This window comes from Oncorhynchus mykiss, chromosome 3 (assembly GCF_013265735.2).
Source record: "Oncorhynchus mykiss isolate Arlee chromosome 3, USDA_OmykA_1.1, whole genome shotgun sequence".
NCBI lineage: Eukaryota > Metazoa > Chordata > Actinopteri > Salmoniformes > Salmonidae > Oncorhynchus > Oncorhynchus mykiss.
In genome coordinates, this window is record NC_048567.1 from 38,233,959 (window position 1) to 38,253,258 (window position 19,300).

At 42.1% G+C, this 19,300-nt stretch overlaps 1 protein-coding gene across 3 annotated transcripts; it reads left to right on the forward strand.

Annotated features, from left to right (window-relative positions):
• The first annotated feature begins 384 nt into the window (after nucleotides 1-384).
• Nucleotides 385-16,064, forward strand: LOC110519944 (Krueppel-like factor 5). Of its 3 annotated transcripts, none has more exons than XM_021596835.2 (4): nucleotides 385-704; nucleotides 9,287-10,187; nucleotides 15,266-15,332; nucleotides 15,716-16,064. In XM_021596835.2, the coding sequence occupies exons 2-4, from the start codon at nucleotides 9,299-9,301 to the stop codon at nucleotides 15,771-15,773; spliced, it is 1,014 nt and encodes a 337-aa protein (XP_021452510.2). In that variant the 5' UTR covers nucleotides 385-704; nucleotides 9,287-9,298; the 3' UTR covers nucleotides 15,774-16,064. The 3 variants fall into 3 exon arrangements, with proteins under 3 accessions (XP_021452510.2, XP_021452508.2, XP_021452509.2); XM_021596833.2 differs by having other exon boundaries at nucleotides 15,266-15,325; XM_021596834.2 differs by lacking the exon at nucleotides 15,266-15,332.
• The last annotated feature ends 3,236 nt before the right edge of the window (nucleotides 16,065-19,300 follow it).

Consider the following 19,300-nt stretch of genomic DNA (forward strand, 5'->3'; position numbering starts at 1 on the left):
TCATTCTTATTCAGGTGTCCTATATCTTAGGTCAACACTTGACCTAGGTATCCAACACATTCGGATAAAATGCTGGAGGAAAGGAGCAGTTGTGAGTCACAATGTTATTTTAAGAGGCTGTTAACAAGTAACTGAATTAATTAATAGATTCCCTCACACTTGAGGTTAATCTTCCCACAAATCACGTTGCTGCCTTTCCACGTATCTTTTTACTTGTCTTCCCTCCTCGAAACTGAATGTAAAAGCAAAGGTAATCATTACTTTAAGTCTTATGTTCTGTCTATTCTACAATTGAAACATATCTTGTCTATTTTTCTACATGTACAGCCACTCCCTATACAGACAGACACACTGCTATCACGCAGTTGCGTAATTTGACAAGCACAAAACAGGAGGGAGTGGGCAGCAGACAACTGCATGGTTTCAGCTATTTGTTCAAATCAGAATTAGTCCTATGCTAAATTACACCCCCCCCCTACACACATTTTCGCGGACTACTGGACATAACATTATCAGCGTTTATGACCACTGATTTATTAACCAATGATGTTCGGGTCGCTCTGGGGCAGGACGCACCTGAACACTGAAAACCACTAGCGGACAGGCTGAGAGAAGGGCGAGGAAAATATAATGGTCATGGACAAGTCCTCAACAACATGAAGAATACAATCGGTGAAAGCGCTTAATTTCACGACTACAATCTGGTACGGTATTTAATTAGAAAGCGAATTTACAGTTTGAGCGAGGATATTGTATGGCATCGTTGATATTTAGGCTATAGTATAGGCTAATATTCTGCCATCTAATTACCAGGCAAAATAGCCAATTTGTACAGACAAATAGTGGACTGAGATTAGACGTTTCCCATCTCAATGTATAGAAGGAGATGCATAACGCATACAGTCAGCAGGTGGAGTCTAAATTCAGCTGTAGATTTCCATCGCCTAGACAGGAGCACTAGTTCAGAAGCCCGGCTGCTTGGAGGGGATTTCTTTCATGTACTATGCATGCATGTATGCATGTGATAGTCTTCAATCGGGCCCTAATATTCACACAAACGATGCACACTGGTTCCATTTGTTTAGTTTTTTCAAATACTGTAGGCCTGACTACATGTGTTTCAAAATATGTTGATTGACACATGGAGAGTGACAACGTTGCGCATTGTGATCTTGTTTTCCGTTGGTCAGCATAGTCTTTTTTGGGATATGGATGGTTTTACGGGAGATGTAGCAGTGTAGCCTCCACGATCAATGCTTTACTGCTGACTGGTTTATATGAACGTGATCACCACTCTCTCCGTTCTCTCCTAGAGCACTGGTATGGCTGCTAAAAAAATATAATTTAATAGTGAGATAGTGTATGAAGCCGTTAGCCAGAGATCCGACTACATTTTTCTTTTTGAGTTGGAGCGGGTTCCATTCCCTATAACGGCAGCTCGGAGCTGGCACTGGTTATGGATGGAACATGTAGCTCAATCCAGGGATGCAATACTCCAAATTCCCCAAGTATCCAAACCATGGCTAGATTAGCCTATGCCACATCAATTTCCAGTAGCCTTCACGGGGTTTATTTCCGTGATTGTTGCTGGGTGATTGATATGTTAGATTAAATAATAAAGACAGACACAACTGTCAAGTTCAGTAGCCTTGTTCAAGCGTTGTACAAGTCCCTACATATGGGTCCGGGGAACAGCCCAGCTGGTCGATTATCTATCAACTAGACTCATCATCCTTTTCAATAGAAAGTGCAAACGTAACAGCACAACATTAAGTTCTTAACAGTCAAGTCATAACAAATGAAAATGCATTTTCTTTTTATTTCAGATGTCATCTTATTTTTTTAAATTATATGTAAACAGAGGACAAGTTAACACAGAGTAGTGATCAACAATGAGAATATAGTCCTTTTGTCTGTGACTGAATAAGTCCATGCTGACGATTTACCAGGCCCTTGTGGGCAGTTTGTGTGACATCATGGCTTCCTTTTGCTGTTCATGAGCGTACTCGTTGCATGTGCTGAAGGTCTTTAATTTCTTCTTGCATGTTTGGACAGTTTTTTTTATGTTTCACGTGCCTGGCGGTAGCATGCGTCAACTCCTACGTGACTGGAGTGTATGCGGGTATAGTGTAAGCATCTCTGGACGTAGTGATTTGGGGATAATGACCTTCTGACCTCTGAACAAGATGCCATTTTGCACGCTGATCTCATCTCGAAAGGTCCAGTATTCTCTCACTGAAAGGTGTCTCTCATTTCAGGTACGGCCAACCTGTGAGAACCTTGGACTTCAGTGACTGTAGGTGTTCGTCCTTGTCAGTGTGTTGCCTGGTCTGGGCTAGGCGGTGATCTGTGACGTTTAATTAAGTAGTCTGCCTGATTGATCTGTTGAACATCTTGTTCCTGCTGTAGCGAACAGATGGCTTGCTGCTGATAGGCAGTGCCTCTGCCTGTACATTGTGCCATGCTCAGTGTGTTGCAGATGTACATCTCTGGTCCTGGCTTGTAGACGACCTTCAGGCTGTAGTTTTGCAGAGTCAGGAGCATGCTTTCAAACCTCTTGGGGGGCACGTTGAGGAGAGGTTTACTGAATATGGCAATGAGTGGTTTGTGGTCAGTTCCAGCGGTGACCAGCTCTCGACTATATAAGTAGTGATGGAAGCGCTGGCAGGAGAAGATGGTGCTGAGGCACTCTCTCTCAATTTGTGCATAGGTTTGCTCTCGAGGCAAATGCACCTGGCTGGCCTTCCAGCATAGGACAGTATCCAAGTCCACTTTAGCTGGAGTTGCACTGGATTGTGACAGGCTTCGTAATGTTGTAGTAGCGCTGGCATGGATGAAGCCAGAGATTTCATCTCCTGCACTGCGGCCTCATGTTTGGGTAGCCAGTGCCATCGTGTGTCTTTGTCCAGCAACTGGCACAGAGGCTCACAGACTACTGATAGGTGTGGCATAAACTTTGCAAAATAGTTTGCAAAACCGATGAGACGCTGCAGTCCTTTTGCATCAGATGGGTTTGGCATGTCGAGGATTGCTCTGACTTTGTCTTGTTCCAGCTTCAGGCCTTTGGCCGAGAGAATGTGGCCATGGAAGTGACGTCTTTCACCTTGAACTGCAGCTTCTTCAGGTCAAGGCACAGTTTAACTGATCATGGGCGCTCCATCAGTGCCAGGAGCTTCACATCATTGTGTCACCACAGCCTACGATCAGGACATCATCAGCGACGGGTTCAATGCCCTTGAGCCCAGCCAGTAACTCTTCCTGTTTGCGTTGGTATACCTCAGGCGCCACTGAGACACAAAACATGAGCTTGAACAAGCGTTTCTAAATCCGGGGGGTCCAGAAGGTAGTCATGAAGCTGCTTTCTTCGTCCAGCTTGCATTGCAGGAATGCATCTCGGTCATCCACCAAGGTGAAAATCCTGGCCTTGGGAAGTTTGTAGAGGACATCCTCCAGTGTCGGCAATGATGTAGTAGGAATGTTTTAGTGCTTGGTTCCGATGCTTTGGGTCGATGCAGACCCTCAACTTCTCTGGCTTTTTCACTATGACCATATTGCTGATCCAGTCAGTTGGTTCAGTCACAGATGTCATGTGGCCATCGGCCTCATACTTGTCCAGCTGGGCCTTCACAGCCACTTTCAATGCAATGGGCACATTGTGAGGAGCACACTGGACTGACACTCTCATCCAATTCAAGGTGTACCTCCCCAGGTACTGATTCACTGTGCTCATTGAATACATCGTCATATCTACTGAGTAGTTGTTCTTTGGACAGAGATCCATGTTGCACATGCTCCACAATGTGCAGGTCATTTGGTACGGGGAACTGCATCAGTCCCAGGCGTTTACATTTAGAGTCTGAGAGGAGAAGATGTTAACAACTTGATTCTGGCACGTAGTACCGGAATCCAGTTGACATTGTTGCAGCTTGTTGTGTAGTCGTAGTGGCACAAACCATTTCTTCCCTCTTGAGTGTACAGCCCCAATGGATTCATGCATGTAATTGTCACTTTCACTGTTCTGCTCTGAACACTGAGTGACACCATCAACACAGCGAATCTTGCCCTCACTCACCCTTCTTTTGCTTTTGAGACACTTTTGCAAGGTGATTATTAGTTCCACAAGCTCTGCATGGTTTTTCGTAGGCAGGGCAGTGGTCTTTGCCTCGTGTGTTTGCAATTCCACAGTATTTGCATGCTATGGGGCTGTCTGTGTTCACCATTCGTGGTGAATTGTCTGAATGTCTGCCTCGCAACAGCATGAACAGTATCAGCGTCGGTGCGTGGGGTTTCCATTTCCATTACTCTCATTCTCATGTCAGTGACTTCGGCAGTGCGGCACATTTCAGTGGCAGTTACTGATGTTAATAAGCGCCTCTCTTTTAGTAGATGCCAGCGCGTGTCACAATTTGCAAATCCCAGTACTATTTTGACACACATCAGTTAATCTTTCAATCCCCCTTATTCACAAGAAGCAGATCTTTCTCTCAAACAGGTTACAAAGTTGTATACTGACTCACTCTCTTCCTGTTTGCAGCGCCAAAAACGAACCACTCGTAAATGACGTTCCTGGCGGGCTTGAAGTAATTCTCCAATGCATTCAGTATGGCCTTTGCATTAACCTGTTGTGCTGTGAGGGTGAGATTGTGTCGGTAGATATGCCTGCATTCGCTGCCCATTAAGCTCCTCAGAGTTGCCGCTTGGACCTTGTTGGATTTTTCGTGTAGACTTGTTGCCAGCACATAGTCCTCGAATTCATCCCTGTCCCAATTAGTATTCCAGTCCCCTGTAAGAACCATTGGTTTTGGTGGTGGAATGTTCACTGCCATAGCGATGAAATAGGAAGTCTCTTTGCCTTCAGCCATCGAGGTAGGTAGTGATGCTAGCAAGCCAGCTAACAACAACTTTCTATATGATATATTAGATTAAAGAATAAAGACACAGAAATGTCAAGTTCAATAGCCTTGATCAAGCATTGTCCCTACATACGGGGTCCAGAGAACAGATCAGCTAGTCGATTACCTGTCAACTAGACTCCGTAACAGTGATGGGTCTGTGAATACTGAACATGTATGTACGTTATAGGCCATGTCAGTGAAGGATTGGCTTGTTAGCTAGTGAATATGCTAACGTTAGCATCCTAGCTAAACATTAGGCTATGGGCTGGCACTGGCAGTCTGGGATTATGGAGAGGGAATTCAATTATTTATTCATCATTTTGCTAGGTAGTTATCTAGCTGTGGCCATCTGGCTAGTATCAACAAGTTGTTATTTTGTAGAAAGCCCTTAAGTGGTAACATTGGAATCTAGACCATAAGCAATACGCACAAATATGCATTGCCCAACAACGCTACTGCCACCCTCTGGTTTGAATTATTTGGACAAGGCTGGGTGAATGACTACTTCCAAGGTCTTTGCTGTGTCAACACAAAAGAGATTGACTGCACTATTTTGGTATTGCAGGGTTTGGTAGGATAGGAGGGGGGGGTCACTGTATTTTAGATGTTTATGATGTTTATATTGGCCTAATTCTGCCCTGCATGCATTGTTTGTAGTTTTCCTCTGGACATGTAGAAGAATCTTACAGAACTCTGCATGCAGGGTTTCAATGGGTTGTTTGTCCCATTGAGTGAAATCTTGTTTTGCAAGTGGACCTCACATCTCGCTGCCATAAAGTGCAATTGTTTCAATGACACATTCAATTAGTTTTAGCCAAATATTTCAATTTTAAATGGTTTATTAACGGTGTAGAATGCCCTGCGTGCTTTCTCTCTGTTCATTCACTGCATCATTAAGGTGTCCAGTTGAGTAATTGTAGTGTGTGCAGTACTCTATATGTTTTGTACCAATTCAGAACTGTGGTCTATTTCCCTGATATCTGGATTGTCATTGGGAAATCATTATTTTAGTATTTTTGGGGTTTACTGCCAGAGGCCCAGGCTCTGCTGTAGGCCATGGGCTGTGGGTGACACCAGGCACAGATCATCTGCGAAGACCCTGGATAAAGAATTCTGTTATTTTCTTGCTAATTTTGATGCCCCCTACACAGCTTTAAATAACTTTGTAGAACGGTCCTGTATGCCAAATAGAATCAAATGCCTTTTGGAAGTTGATAAAGCAAGTGTACATTTTCATATTATTTTGGTGGACATGTTTATCAATCAGGGTGTGTAGGCTGTAAATGTTTTGGTACATCTTTCGTTGTTTCGGTTTGTATCCAATTTGGCTTTTAATCAAGACATTGTGCTTATTGAGGAAGTTTAGACCTCTTTACATTTATAATACTGCAGAAAACCTTGCCCAGGTTACTGTTCAAACAAATGCCTCTAATTGTTAGAGTCAAATTTTTCTCCATCCTTAAAGATTGGGGTTTTGAGTCCTTGATTCCAGATGTCAGGGAAATAAAATGAAGCAGTTTTAACCTTATCATACATCAGTTCCAAATATCTCTAACGGCGTGAGTTTTTTTTTATGCGCGTGATGTCAGAATATGCTCACTGTTCCAAAATATGATTATTGCGCAAAAGGACAGTTAACATACGCTGCCTGCTAATTATCTATAGGCTATGTTTCAACTTGTCAATTTCAAATTATTTTCAGTCAACAGTTTGAATTGAGGTGTGTTCCACCTCCTCATTAATTCACATAGAAGTAGCCCATTTCAGCGTTGCGGACAATTTTACGTTTTGAGGCTTTAGTGTGAAGATGCTGGAAGAAATAGGTACAAAAGTATCTATATCCACAGTAAAACAAGTCCTATATCGACATAACCTGAAAGGCTGCTCAGCATGGAAGAAGCCACTGCTCCAAAACCGCCATAAAAAAGCCAGACTATGGTTTGCAACTGCACATGGGGACAAAGATTGTACTTTTTGGAGACATGTCCTCTGGTCTGATGAAACAAAAATAGAACTGTTTGGCCATAATGACCATCATTATGTTTGGAGAAAAAAGGGGGAGGCTTGCAAGCTAAAGAACACCATCCCAACCATGAAGCACAGGGGTGGCAGCATCATGTTTTTCTTTGCTGCAGGAGGGACTGGTGCACTTCACAAAATCAACGACATCATGAGGAGGAAAATGATGTGGATATATTGAAGCAACATCTCAAGACATCAGTCAGGAAGTTAAAGCTTGGTCGCAAATGGGTCTTCCAAATAGACAATGACCCCAAGCATACTTCCAAAGTTGTGTCAAAATGGCTTAAGGACAACAAAGTCAAGGTATTGGAGTGGCCATCACAAAGCCCTGACCTCAATTCTATAGAAAATGTGTTGGCAGAACTGAAAAAGCATGTGCGAGCAAGGAGGCCTACAAACCTGATTCAGTTACACCAGCTCGGTCAGGAGGAATGGGCCAAAATTCACCCAACTTATTGTGGGAAGGTTGTGGAAGGCTACCCGAAATGATTGACCCAAGTTAAACAGTTTAAAGACAATGCTACCAAATACCAATTGGGTGTTTGTAAACTTCTGACCAACTGGGAATGTGATGAAATAAATAACAGCTGAAATAAGTCATTCTCTCTACTATTATTCTGACATTTCACATTCTTAAAATAAAGTGGTGATCCTAATTGACCTAGACAAGTCATTTTTACTATGATTAAATGTCAGGAATTGTGAAACACCTTAGCCAAATAGATTTAAACTCAATTTATGTAAACTTCTGACTTCAACTGTATGTATGGAGCATAATGTATTTAGAGTTGTATTCACATGTTTTCAAGTACTGGTAACGAATAATGCATTCCGATTATTGCATAGATTGTAATGGAAACCTATGATGTGTGTAAAATACTTTTTTGATGGTTGTGCTGATTTATAATGAGCTAATGCTAAGCTATTTGCCAGCTACGTGTATGTGTGGCGCCATGTTTGTTGACATTATACCATGCATTCTGGGTGTCACGTAATCTGTCAGACCAAAGATGTTATATTGAGGTACATGAATAGTTCACTCATCTTTCGGGTAAACGTCTGGAAGTGAATGAAGGGAAGTGAATGATCGTAGATGACACACCCCTTCAACATGCATACTATAAACAGACCAAACTCCTCTTGTCTCTTATCTTTGGTTGATGCGAAAAAACAAACATGGAGGCGCGCACAAACTACCCATCGTCGGATTACTTTCGATTTTTAGAAAGTATTTACTCAATTATTTTGATCAATGGTGAGCTCACTTGTGATGTGATTAATTATAAATAGTAATTGCTATTAGCTAATTCATATTGTAGTTTCTCTCAGCCGAGAGTTATAAAAATATGACCACTTGTGTTGCGTCAATCTTTCCCCAGTAAGCGCTAGGACAATTGTACCCTACATTTTCCGGTTTGGGTTATTGTGTTATGCTGTAGCTAATTCTGTGAATGTCTGAACATTGCATCCAAAAATAAACTGGACATAACTGGTCACATTCTGGACATAACTTTGTAAGGAGTGTGTTTGTGCAAAATGTTTCTGTGAAGAAACAGTGTGGCCTTCTCAAATGCTGACTGTTGCATCAATCGAAACTGGAAGTTCTAAATAAGTTTTCTAGTCACACCGGTTTGAGCGTACTGACCACTGTAGAATGATCACAGTTTACTGGGCTGTGAATGTGTGGTTGTTTCCATGTCTGTTCTTTTGAGAAACAATGCAATTTGGCTGTGATCAGACAGGTGTTAGTGGCTTGATGGTGAAAAAGCTGAGAAAGAAAGGGTCAATGTCTGTAATTATGTACTCTCTCTCTCACACACAGACACAAACAAAGCTTTAAGTACTTTTAAAACTTCAGGCATTCTAAATGAGTGTGACTATAGGAGAAAAAAACTGGCCTATGGATACAAAGAGCTTTTTAACTTGTCCAGCAATGTTATGAAAACATTGTAACCATCTGTACTGTTTAGATAACTTTACACGCGTAGGTCTACACCCACTCTCTCTATCACTTACTCCTACTCTCATGCTATTGACTATTATATTGATTACCTCATCGTGGGGAATGAACCTATTCCTTTTCAGTTCTTCCCAGGCAGAAATAAAAAACATATGCTAACTTTCACATGATTTTGTCTAGAGGCACACTGTCTTCAGCTATTTAAAGGTGCAAGCATTGACTGTAGCTGTGTTCTGGGTCCATGCGGAAACACGTGCACTTAAAAGGTTTCCGTGCGGTGAAGAAATGGAGATGTGATTAACGGTGTCACTTTTTTTTTTTACTGCGACTAACATGTCACGTGTTAACTTTCACAGCCCTAGGATTAAATGTAACTCACAAATACTCCATTATTTTTTTCCCCTTGCAGGGTAATTCCAAGATGGACAAATATCTGTCACCTCCTCAGAATATCCCAGACATCAGACAGCCATCTTTAACGGAGGACCTTGGTTCCCCATACAGCATCAACATGAGTCCCCTCCTACCTGACGTTACCTACCTGTGCCCCAACCTGTGTCGGCCTATGAGACCCATCAAGACAGAGCCTCTCTCCCACTCCCTCATCCATCCCAGTTGCCAGTGCAACCCTGGTCCAACAACCCTTCCAGAACACCCTGGGCTTTATGGCGCTTCAACAGACACAGGAAGTAGTCTGTTCATTAAACAGGAAATTCCCTCCCTGGACTTCCCAGACATTCCGTTGTTCCAGCTGTTGAACTCTGAGCTGGAGCAGCTGGTGCCCGATCACCCGGTGAACACCAACCTCCATAGTAGGGTCCCTATGTCCTCCTTGTCGGTCCCTTTCGGCAACGTCCACATACCATCCCCCCAGATTGTTGTGAAATCTATGGGAAGCCCACAACATTTTGGCAATCGTCTGACAACCCAGTTTGCAAGCCATTCGCAGCAGCGACCAGACTATCTTCCTCCGTCCCCGCCTAACTCTGAGCCAGGGAGCCCAGACAGAGGGAAAGAGCTGATCCAGAATCGTTCTCTGCCTTCATCTTATGCAGCCAGTATTGCTTCGAAACTAAGACCTGTTCTTAGGCAAGTCCCAAGCTCTGGTCTAGGACCAGTTCTGAGCAAATGTCTTAGATTAGTTCAGAGTCCAGGTCTTGGACAAAGCCAAAGTTCTAGTCTTGGAACAGGCCAGAACCCTGGTGTTGGGCCAGTCTCCCCAAAGTTGGCTCAATCGGTTCCAGAGAGGTTTAACCGCAGGAATAACACTGACCTGGAGAGGAGGAGGATACATCACTGTGACATTCCAGGTGAGGAGACATGGCAGGTAGTCTCAATTCACTAAAGCAGGGTTCCCAAACTGGCGGCCCGTGGGCCGAATTTGGCCCGTGGGTTGTTTTATGTGGCCCTCCCCATGTTTTCTGAGCATAGAAAATAAATACACTGCTCAAAAAAATAAAGGGAACACTTAAACAACACAATGTAACTCCAAGTCTATCACACTTCTGTGAAATCAAACTGTCCACTTAGGAAGCAACACTGATTGACAATAAATTTCACATGCTGTTGTGCAAATGGAATAGACAACAGGTGGAAATTATAGGCAATTAGCAAGACACCCCTAATAAAGGAGTGGTTCTGCAGGTGGTGACCACAGACCACTCTCAGTTCCTATGCTTCCTGGCTGATGTTTTGGTCACTTTTGAATGCTGGTGGTGCTTTCACTCTAGTGGTAGCATGAGACGGAGTCTACAACCCACACAAGTGGCTCAGGTAGTGCAGCTCATCCAGGATGGTACATCAATGCGAGCTGTGGCAAGAAGGTTTGCTGAGTCTGTCAGCGTAGTGTCCAGAGCATGGAGGTGCTACCAGGAGACAGGCCAGTACATCAGGAGACGTGGAGGAGGCCGTAGGAGGCCAACAACCCAGCAGCAGCAGGAGGAGCACTGCCAGAGCCCTGCAAAATGACCTCCAGCAGGCCACAAATGTGCATGTGTCTGCTCAAACGGTCAGAAACAGACTCCATGAGGGTGGTATGAGGGCCCGACGTCCACAGGTGGGGGTTGTGCTTTCAGCCAAACACCGTGCAGGAAGTTTGGCATTTGCCATTGAACACCAAGATTGGCAAATTCGCCACTGGCGCCCTGTGCTCTTCACAGATGAAAGCAGGTTCACACTGAGCACATGTGACAGACGTGACAGAGTCTGGAGACCGCCGTGGAGAACGTTCTGCTGCCTGCAACATCCTCCAGCATGACCGGTTTGGTGGTGGGTCAGACATGGTGTGGGGTGGCATTTCTTTGGGGGGCCGCACAGCCCTCCATGTGCTCGCCAGAGGTAGCCTGACTGCCATTAGGTACCGAGATGAGATCCTCAGACCCCTTGTGAGACCATATGCTGGGGCGGTTGGCCCTGGGTTCCTCCTAATGCATGACAATGCTAGACCTCATGTGGCTGGAGTGTGTCAGCAGTTCCTGCAAGAGGAAGGCATTGATGCTATTTGACTGGCCCGCCTGTTCCCCATTCCTGAATCCAATTTAGCACATCCGGGACATCATGTCTCGCTCCATCCACCAACGCCACGTTGCACCACAGACTGTCCAGGAGTTAGCGGATGCTTTAGTCCAGGTCTGGGAGGAGATCCCTCAGGAGACCATCCGCCACCTCATCAGGAGCATGCCCAGGCGTTGTAGGGAGGTCATACACACTACTGAGCCTCATTTTGACTTGTTTTAAGGACATTACATCAAAGTTGGATAAGCCTGTAGTGTGGTTTTCCACTTTAATTTTGAGTGTGACTCCAAATCCAGACCTCCATGGGTTGATAAATTTGATTTCCATTGATAATTTTTGTGTGATTTTGTTGTCAGCACATTCAACTATGTAAAGAAAAATGTATTTAACAAGAATATTTCATTCATTCAGATCTAGGATGTGTTATTTTAGTGTTCCCTTTTTTTGAGCAGTGTATATACAGTACCAGTCAAAGCTTTGGACACACTAACTCATTCTAGGGTTTTTCTTTATTTTTTTTAACCTTTTTCTACATAGTAGAATATTAGTGAAGACATCAAAACTATGAAAAAACACATTTGGAATTATGTAGTATCCAAAAAAAGTCTTAAACAAATCAAAATAAACTTAGCATAAAAATAAACGTCCTCTCGCTGTCAACTGTGTTTATTTTCAGCAAACTTAACATTTGTAAATATTTGAATGACCATAACAAGATTCAACAACTGAGACATAAACGGAACAAGTTCCATAGACATGTGACTAACAGAAATTGAATAATGTGGGGGGGGTTGTCAAAATCAAAAGTAACAGTCAGTATCTGGTGTGGCCACCAGCTGCATTAATTACTGCAGTTCATATCCTCCTCATGGACTGCACCAAATTTACCAGTTCTTGCTGTGAGATGTTACCCCACTATTCCACCAAGGTACTTGCAAGTTTCCGGACATTTCTGGGGGGAATGGCCCTAGACCTCAGTTCAGCCTCTCTCAGCCTATTGCGGACAGTCTGAGCACTGATGGAGGGATTGTGCGTTCCTGGTGTAACTCGGGCAGTTGTTGTTACCATCCTGTACCTGTCCAGCAGGTGTGATGTACCGATCCTGTGCAGGTGTTGTCACTCGTGGTCTGCCACTGCGAGGGCGATCAGCTATCCGTTCTGTCTCCCTGTAGCGCTGTCTTTGGTGTCTCACAGTACTGATATTGCAATTTATTGCACTGGCCACATCTGCAGTCCTCATGCCTCCTTGCAGCATGCCTAAGGCAAGTTCACTCAGATGAGTAGGGACCCTGGGCATCGTTCTTTAGTGTCTTAAGTTTTCATAACTGTGACCTTAATTGTCTACCGTCTGTAAGCTGTTAGTGTTAGTTAGTGTTAGTTTTTACTAATTATCTTTGAATGACAGGGTCCTGAAAAAGGGACATTTCTTTTCTTGGTGAGTTTATATTTCAGATTCTTCAAAGAAGCCACCCTTTTTCCTAGCTGACAGCTTTTCACACTCTTGGTATTCTGTCAGGTAGTCAGTCACCTGTAATGCATTTCAATTGACAGGAGTGCCTTGTTGAAGGTTAATTTGTGGGTTTTCTTTCTTTTTAATGCGTTTGAGCAAATCAGTTGTGTTATGACAAGATAGGGTAAAAGACCAAAATCTTCTGTATACCACCCCTACCTTGTCATAACACAACTGATTTGCTCAAGCGCATTAAGAAAGAAAGAAACTCGGTAGGGGTGGTATACAGAAGACTTTGGTCTTTTACCCTATTTGGTAAAAGACCAAGTCCATATTATGGTACGAACAACTCAAATAAGAAAAGTGAAACAACAGTCCATCATTATTTTATGACATGAATGTCAGTGAATCCTGAAAAGTTCAAGAACTTTAAAAGTGTATTCAAGTGCTGTAGCAAAAATCATCAAGTGCTATGATGAAACTGTCTCTCATGAGGACCGCCACAAGAAAGGAAGACCCAGAGTTTCCTCTGCTGCAGAGGATACATTTATTAGAGTTACCAGCCTCAGAAACTGCAGCATAAATAAATGCTTCACAGAGTTCAAGTAACAGACACATCTCAACATCAACTGTTCAGATGAGACTACGTGAATCAGGCCTTCATGGTCAAATTGCTGCAAAGAAACCACTACTAAAGGACACCAATAATAAAAAGATACTTGCTTGGGCCAAGAAACATGAGCAGATTATATTAGACCGTTGGAAATCTGTCCTTTGGTCTGGAGTCTAAATTTGAGATTTTTGGTTCCAACCGCCGTGTCTTTGTGAGACACAGAGTAGGTAAACGGATGATCTCCGCTTGTGGGACCCACCGTGAAGAATGGAGGAGGAGGTGAGATGGTGTGGGGGAGCTTTTATGATGACATTGTCTGTGATTTATTTAGAGATCACTATTAAGGTTCACTTTACCAGCATGTCTACCACAGCATTCTGCAGCGTTACGCCACACCATCTGGTTTGCACTTTGTCCCACTATCATTTGTTTTCCAACAGGACAATGACTCAACACACCTCCAGGCTGTGTAAGGGCTATTTGACCAAGAAGGAGAGTGATGGAGTGCTGCATCAGATGACCTGTCCTCCACAATCACCTGACCTCTACCCATTTAATTTTTTTTTTTTTTTTACATTTATTTAACCAGGCAAGTCAGTTAAGAACAAATTCTTATTTTCAATGACGGCCTAGGAACAGTGGGTTAACTGCCTGTTCAGGGGCAGAACGACAGATTTGTACCTTGCCAGCTCGGGGATTTGAACTTGCAACCTTTGGTTACTAGCCCAACACTCTAACCACTAGGCTGGCTAGCTGGATTAGGATGAGTTGGACCACAGAGTGAAGAAAAAGCAGCCAACAAGTGCTCAGCATATGTGGGAACTCCTTCAAGACTGTTGGAAAAGCATTCCAAGTTAAGCTGGTTGAGAGAATGCCAAGAGTGTGCAAAGCTGTCAAGGCAAGGGGTGGCTTCTTTGAAAGATCAAAAAGATATTTTGATTTGTTTAACACTTTTTTTGCTTACTGCATGATTCCATATGTGTATTTCATAGTTTTGATGTATTCACTATTTTTCTACAATGTAGAAAATAGTAAAAATAAAGAAAAACCCCTTGAATGAGTAGTATTTTGGAAACTTGTTCCCAGATATTCCCATGCATAATAGAGATACTTTTAATCGTATACAATTTTGAAGGAAGGTTTGAAATTATTGTTTTAGTTAAATATTATACTGTATCTTTTTGGGCTTCTTGTGGTCAATTTGCAGTCTACAAATTATTTGTAAATACGTTTCGGCTCACTGACCATCTGCTCAAGAAAAAAATGGCCCGCAGGTGAATCTAGTTGATTATTCCTGCACTAAAGTCTGTCTAAACTCGGTAGTCGAAGTTGGGTATTTTAAGGTTTAAAAGGCTTTTGAAGTGTGTTATTTCCACTTTGAAGTTCCAGACTTGACTTTCCCTTACGAAAAATGTATCAAAATATCCATAAGAAATAATAAATTCAATAATTCCAATGTTCTGTTGCTGCAGGAATATTATCCACCTGTAGCAAACTGGCTGAAATTAAGATCCTACATCTGCAGTGGGAGAGAGGCTTTGGTTTGCTTTTGAGTAATAAAGACTAGTTGGAGATTAGATGATTATGTTCTTGAAACCCATGGAATTGAATCAGAAAGATCAAACAAACAGAACATTAAACGGTTCCATAAAAGTCTAACTTGATTTATAAGCATGAATTGAATGCATTGTGTGGTTTATAATTCAATCATGACCATTAACACCACTCTGTCAGATGTAGGATGTTATTCTTGTTAATCAATTATAGTTATGTTGTAATGACATGCATTTGGTTCCATTCTTTTTCGTCAGGATGTAAGAAAGTCTACACCAAGTCCTCCCATTTAAAGGCCCATTTGCGGACACATACGGGTAAATGGTACTGGTAACATTATAAAAGTCCTGTTATGGGCAACTCGTCTCTTATTTTGGGGGGCCAGTATGTTATGTTGCCAGGCAAAATAATGCTTTTGGCATGCAGATGCATTCTGAATGCTAAATGAGATCTGGCCCACCAAATGTTGCCACATGTTGTCGAACATGTTTTAAACGGCTAAATTAAACAACTAAAACCTAAATGTTGCCTTGTTTGTGCTTTTATGCCTATCTATTATTTAATAATTGTGTAAAATATGAAATATCTTTACTGACCTTATAAAAACAAATATTATAGTTAAGTATTTAGTTAGTACTGTACATTTGTGACACCATAATCAACCCTGTTTCTGCTGTTGAATAATGTCATTGTGTGCTGCATTCCAGGAGAGAAGCCGTACCAATGCTCCTGGGAGGAATGCGAGTGGCGCTTTGCTCGTTCTGACGAGCTGACACGCCACTTTAGGAAACACACAGGGGCCAAGCCATTCCAGTGTGTTGTGTGTAACCGCTGTTTCTCCCGGTCTGACCACCTGGCTCTACACATGAAGAGGCACCGGAGCTAGAGAAGCCCACATACAGTATATCCTTTTTTTTATTAGATCAAAGTCAAATGAAACTTTATGTTAAATATACTTAAGTAAATCTCAAACTTTCACAATACTATTGTGCAGACAATTGTTTCACAGGATTAGGCTCTCTGTCCTTACTGAGAAATAAATGTGGTGCTGAAACACACATGGATTTGTTTTATTGTACCCATGTATCTTACATTGACTGCAATATGGATTGTAGCTTTTCCATGTATCTATTTCAGTAAACGCTGCCATGGTTTGATTTTTGAATAAGAGCACAAAGTTGGAAACAAAGCTAATTTCAGTATCTCTATGATTTATCTACAGCAGTGTTTCCCAAACCACTGCTTGTGTACCCCCAGCCATATCACCTATTTGATCTATTCCAGTACTAGCACACCTGATTCAACTAATCATTTGATTGTAAGTTGACGGCCCGGTTTCCCAAAAGCAGCTCAAGGCTATGTTCATTGTTAGAACCTTCGTTGGAGCATCGTTAAATCTCAGAGCTGTTTCCCAAACTATCGTTATTAACGTTGTACTTGAAAACACTCATAATGCCTGCCTCAGACCACTCGTAGGACAGCTAAGTGTGCCATTATTCTTTTTTGGCCTCACTTTATACACAGAAGATATCCGCTAAACATAGAATCACATTGTTTGTCCGTTGAAATACATTTCAGCAGGTGTATCTCACTGATCATCCCTAAAGCCAACACCTCATTTGGCCGCCTTTCGTTCCAGTTCTCTGCTGCCTGTGACTGGAACGAATTGCAAAAATCGCTGAAGTTGGAGACTTTTATCTCCCTCACCAACTTCAAACATCTGCTATCTGAGCAGCTAACCGATCGCTGCAGCTGTACATAGTCTATCGGTAAATAGCCCACCCAATTTTACCTACCTCATCCCCATACTGTTTATATTTATTTACTTTTCTGCTCTTTTGCACACCAATATCTCTACCTGTACATGACCATCTGATCATTTATCACTCCAGTGTTAATCTGCAAAATTGTAATTATTCGCCTACCTCCTCATGCCTTTTGCACACAATGTATATAGATAGACTCTCTTTTTTTTCTACTGTGTTATTGACTTGTTAATTGTTTACTCCATGTGTAACTCTGTGGTGTTGTCTGTTCACACTGCTATGCTTTATCTTGGCCAGGTCGCAGTTGCAAATGAGAACTTGTTCTCAACTAGCCTACCTGGTTAAATAAAGGTGAAATAAAAATGTTCAATTAATTTAGTTCTATTTTGCTACTTGTAGGCTACTGTCTGTAATTTGTCTCCAAATTTATCATGATCTACCAAATCTGTGATTTTAGTGCATTTTTATTGGGTAAGCATTAGAATAAGCCGCCTCAATATTTGCAGTCGTAGGTGGTAATACTGTTTCTCTCTATGAGCTGATCCGTAGTCAGTATTGTGAAATTATTATGTTTGTGTAAAATTTGAATGGAGAAAGCTGATCCGAGAGCAGCACTCCCTTTCTTTAGATCCTATCAGTATCGACACATGCTCCAATGACTTAGCGACCGTTCTCTCTGCATGGTGTTTTGGGAAACGCATGTTACATCTTCGAAAAGATACATTGTTAAAACACGCGTAAGCCTAAATTACATCGTTATAGATCGAAAAAGTGAAACAGTTGGGGTTCTCAATTTACAGTATTATCTCTGTCTTTTCTACTTAGTATTGGTACTTCAAGGCAAAATATTTTAATGTATTACTATTGACGTGTAAGTATGACTACGACTACATTTAAATCCTGTATATCATGTACAAATGGAAGTCTAAGTAATATTTTTTTAAATCTTGTTTAAGAATGATATCACACATTATACAGTGCCTTGCGAAAGTATTCGGCCCCCTTGAACTTTGCGACCTTTTGCCACATTTCAGGCTTCAAACATAAAGATATAAAACTGTACTTTTTTGTGAAGAATCAACAACAAGTGGGACACAATCATGAAGTGGAACGACATTTATTGGATATTTCAAACTTTTTTCAAAAATCAAAAACTGAAAAATTGGGCGTGCAAAATTATTCAGCCCTTTTACATTCAGTGCAGCAAACTCTCTCCAGAAGTTCAGTGAGGATCTCTGAATGATCCAATGTTGACCTAAATGACTAATGATGATAAATACAATCCACCTGTGTGTAATAAAGTCTCCGTATAAATGCACCTGCACTGTGATAGTCTCAGAGGTCCGTTAAAAGCGCAGAGAGCATCATGAAGAACAAGGAACACACCAGGCAGGTCCGAGATACTGTTGTGAAGAAGTTTAAAGCCGGATTTGGATACAAAAAGATTTCCCAAGCTTTAAACATCCCAAGGAGCACTGTGCAAGCGATAATATTGAAATGGAAGGAGTATCAGAACACTGCAAATCTACCAAGACCTGGCCGTTCCTCTAAACTTTCAGCTCATACAAGGAGAAGACTGATCAGAGATGCAGCCAAGAGGCCCATGATCACTCTGGATGAACTGCAGAGATCTACAGCTGAGGTGGGAGACTCTGTCCATAGGACAACAATCAGTCGTATATTGCACAAATCTGGCCTTTATGGAAGAGTGGCAAGAAGAAAGCCATTTCTTAAAGATATCCATAAAAAGTGTAGTTTAAAGTTTGCCACAAGCCACCTGGGAGACACACCAAACATGTGGAAGAAGGTGCTCTGGTCAGATGAAACCAAAATTGAACTTTTTGGCAACAATGCAAAAAGTTATGTTTGGCGTAAAAGCAACACAGCTCATCACACTGAAAACACCATCCCCACTGTCAAACATGTTGGTGGCAGCATCATGGTTTGGGCCTGCTTTTCTTCAGCAGGGACAGGGAAGATGGTTAAAATTGATGGGAAGATGGATGGAGCCAAATACAGGACCATTCTGGAAGAAAACCTGATGGAGTCTGCAAAAGACCTGAGACTGGGACGGAGATTTGTCTTCCAACAAGACAATGATCCAAAACATAAAGCAAAATCTACAATGGAATGGTTCAAAAATAAACATATCCAGGTGTTAGAATGGCCAAGTCAAAGTCCAGACCTGAATCCAATCGAGAATCTGTGGAAAGAACTGAAAACTGCTGTTCACAAATGCTCTCCATCCAACCTCACTGAGCTCGAGCTGTTTTGCAAGGAGGAATGGGAAAAAATGTCAGTCTCTCGATGTGCAAAACTGATAGAGACATACCCCAAGCGACTTACAGCTGTAATCGCAGCAAAAGGTGGCGCTACAAAATATTAACTTAAGGGGGCTGAATAATTTTGCACGCCCAATTTTTCAGTTTTTGATTTTTGAAAAAAGTTTGAAATATCCAATAAATGTCGTTCCACTTCATGATTGTGTCCCACTTGTTGTTGATTCTTCACAAAAAAATACAGTTT

Bases quoted from the DNA above. Each gene is read 5' to 3' on its own strand.
- LOC110519944 (XM_021596833.2), top strand. From the start codon at position 9,299: ATGGACAAATATCTGTCACCTCCTCAGAATATCCCAGACATCAGACAG. The intron at 10,188-15,265 runs GTGAGGAGACAT...CTTTTTCGTCAG, and splicing joins ACATCACTGTGACATTCCAG to GATGTAAGAAAGTCTACACC. The intron at 15,326-15,715 runs GTAAATGGTACT...GCTGCATTCCAG, and splicing joins CCATTTGCGGACACATACGG to GAGAGAAGCCGTACCAATGC.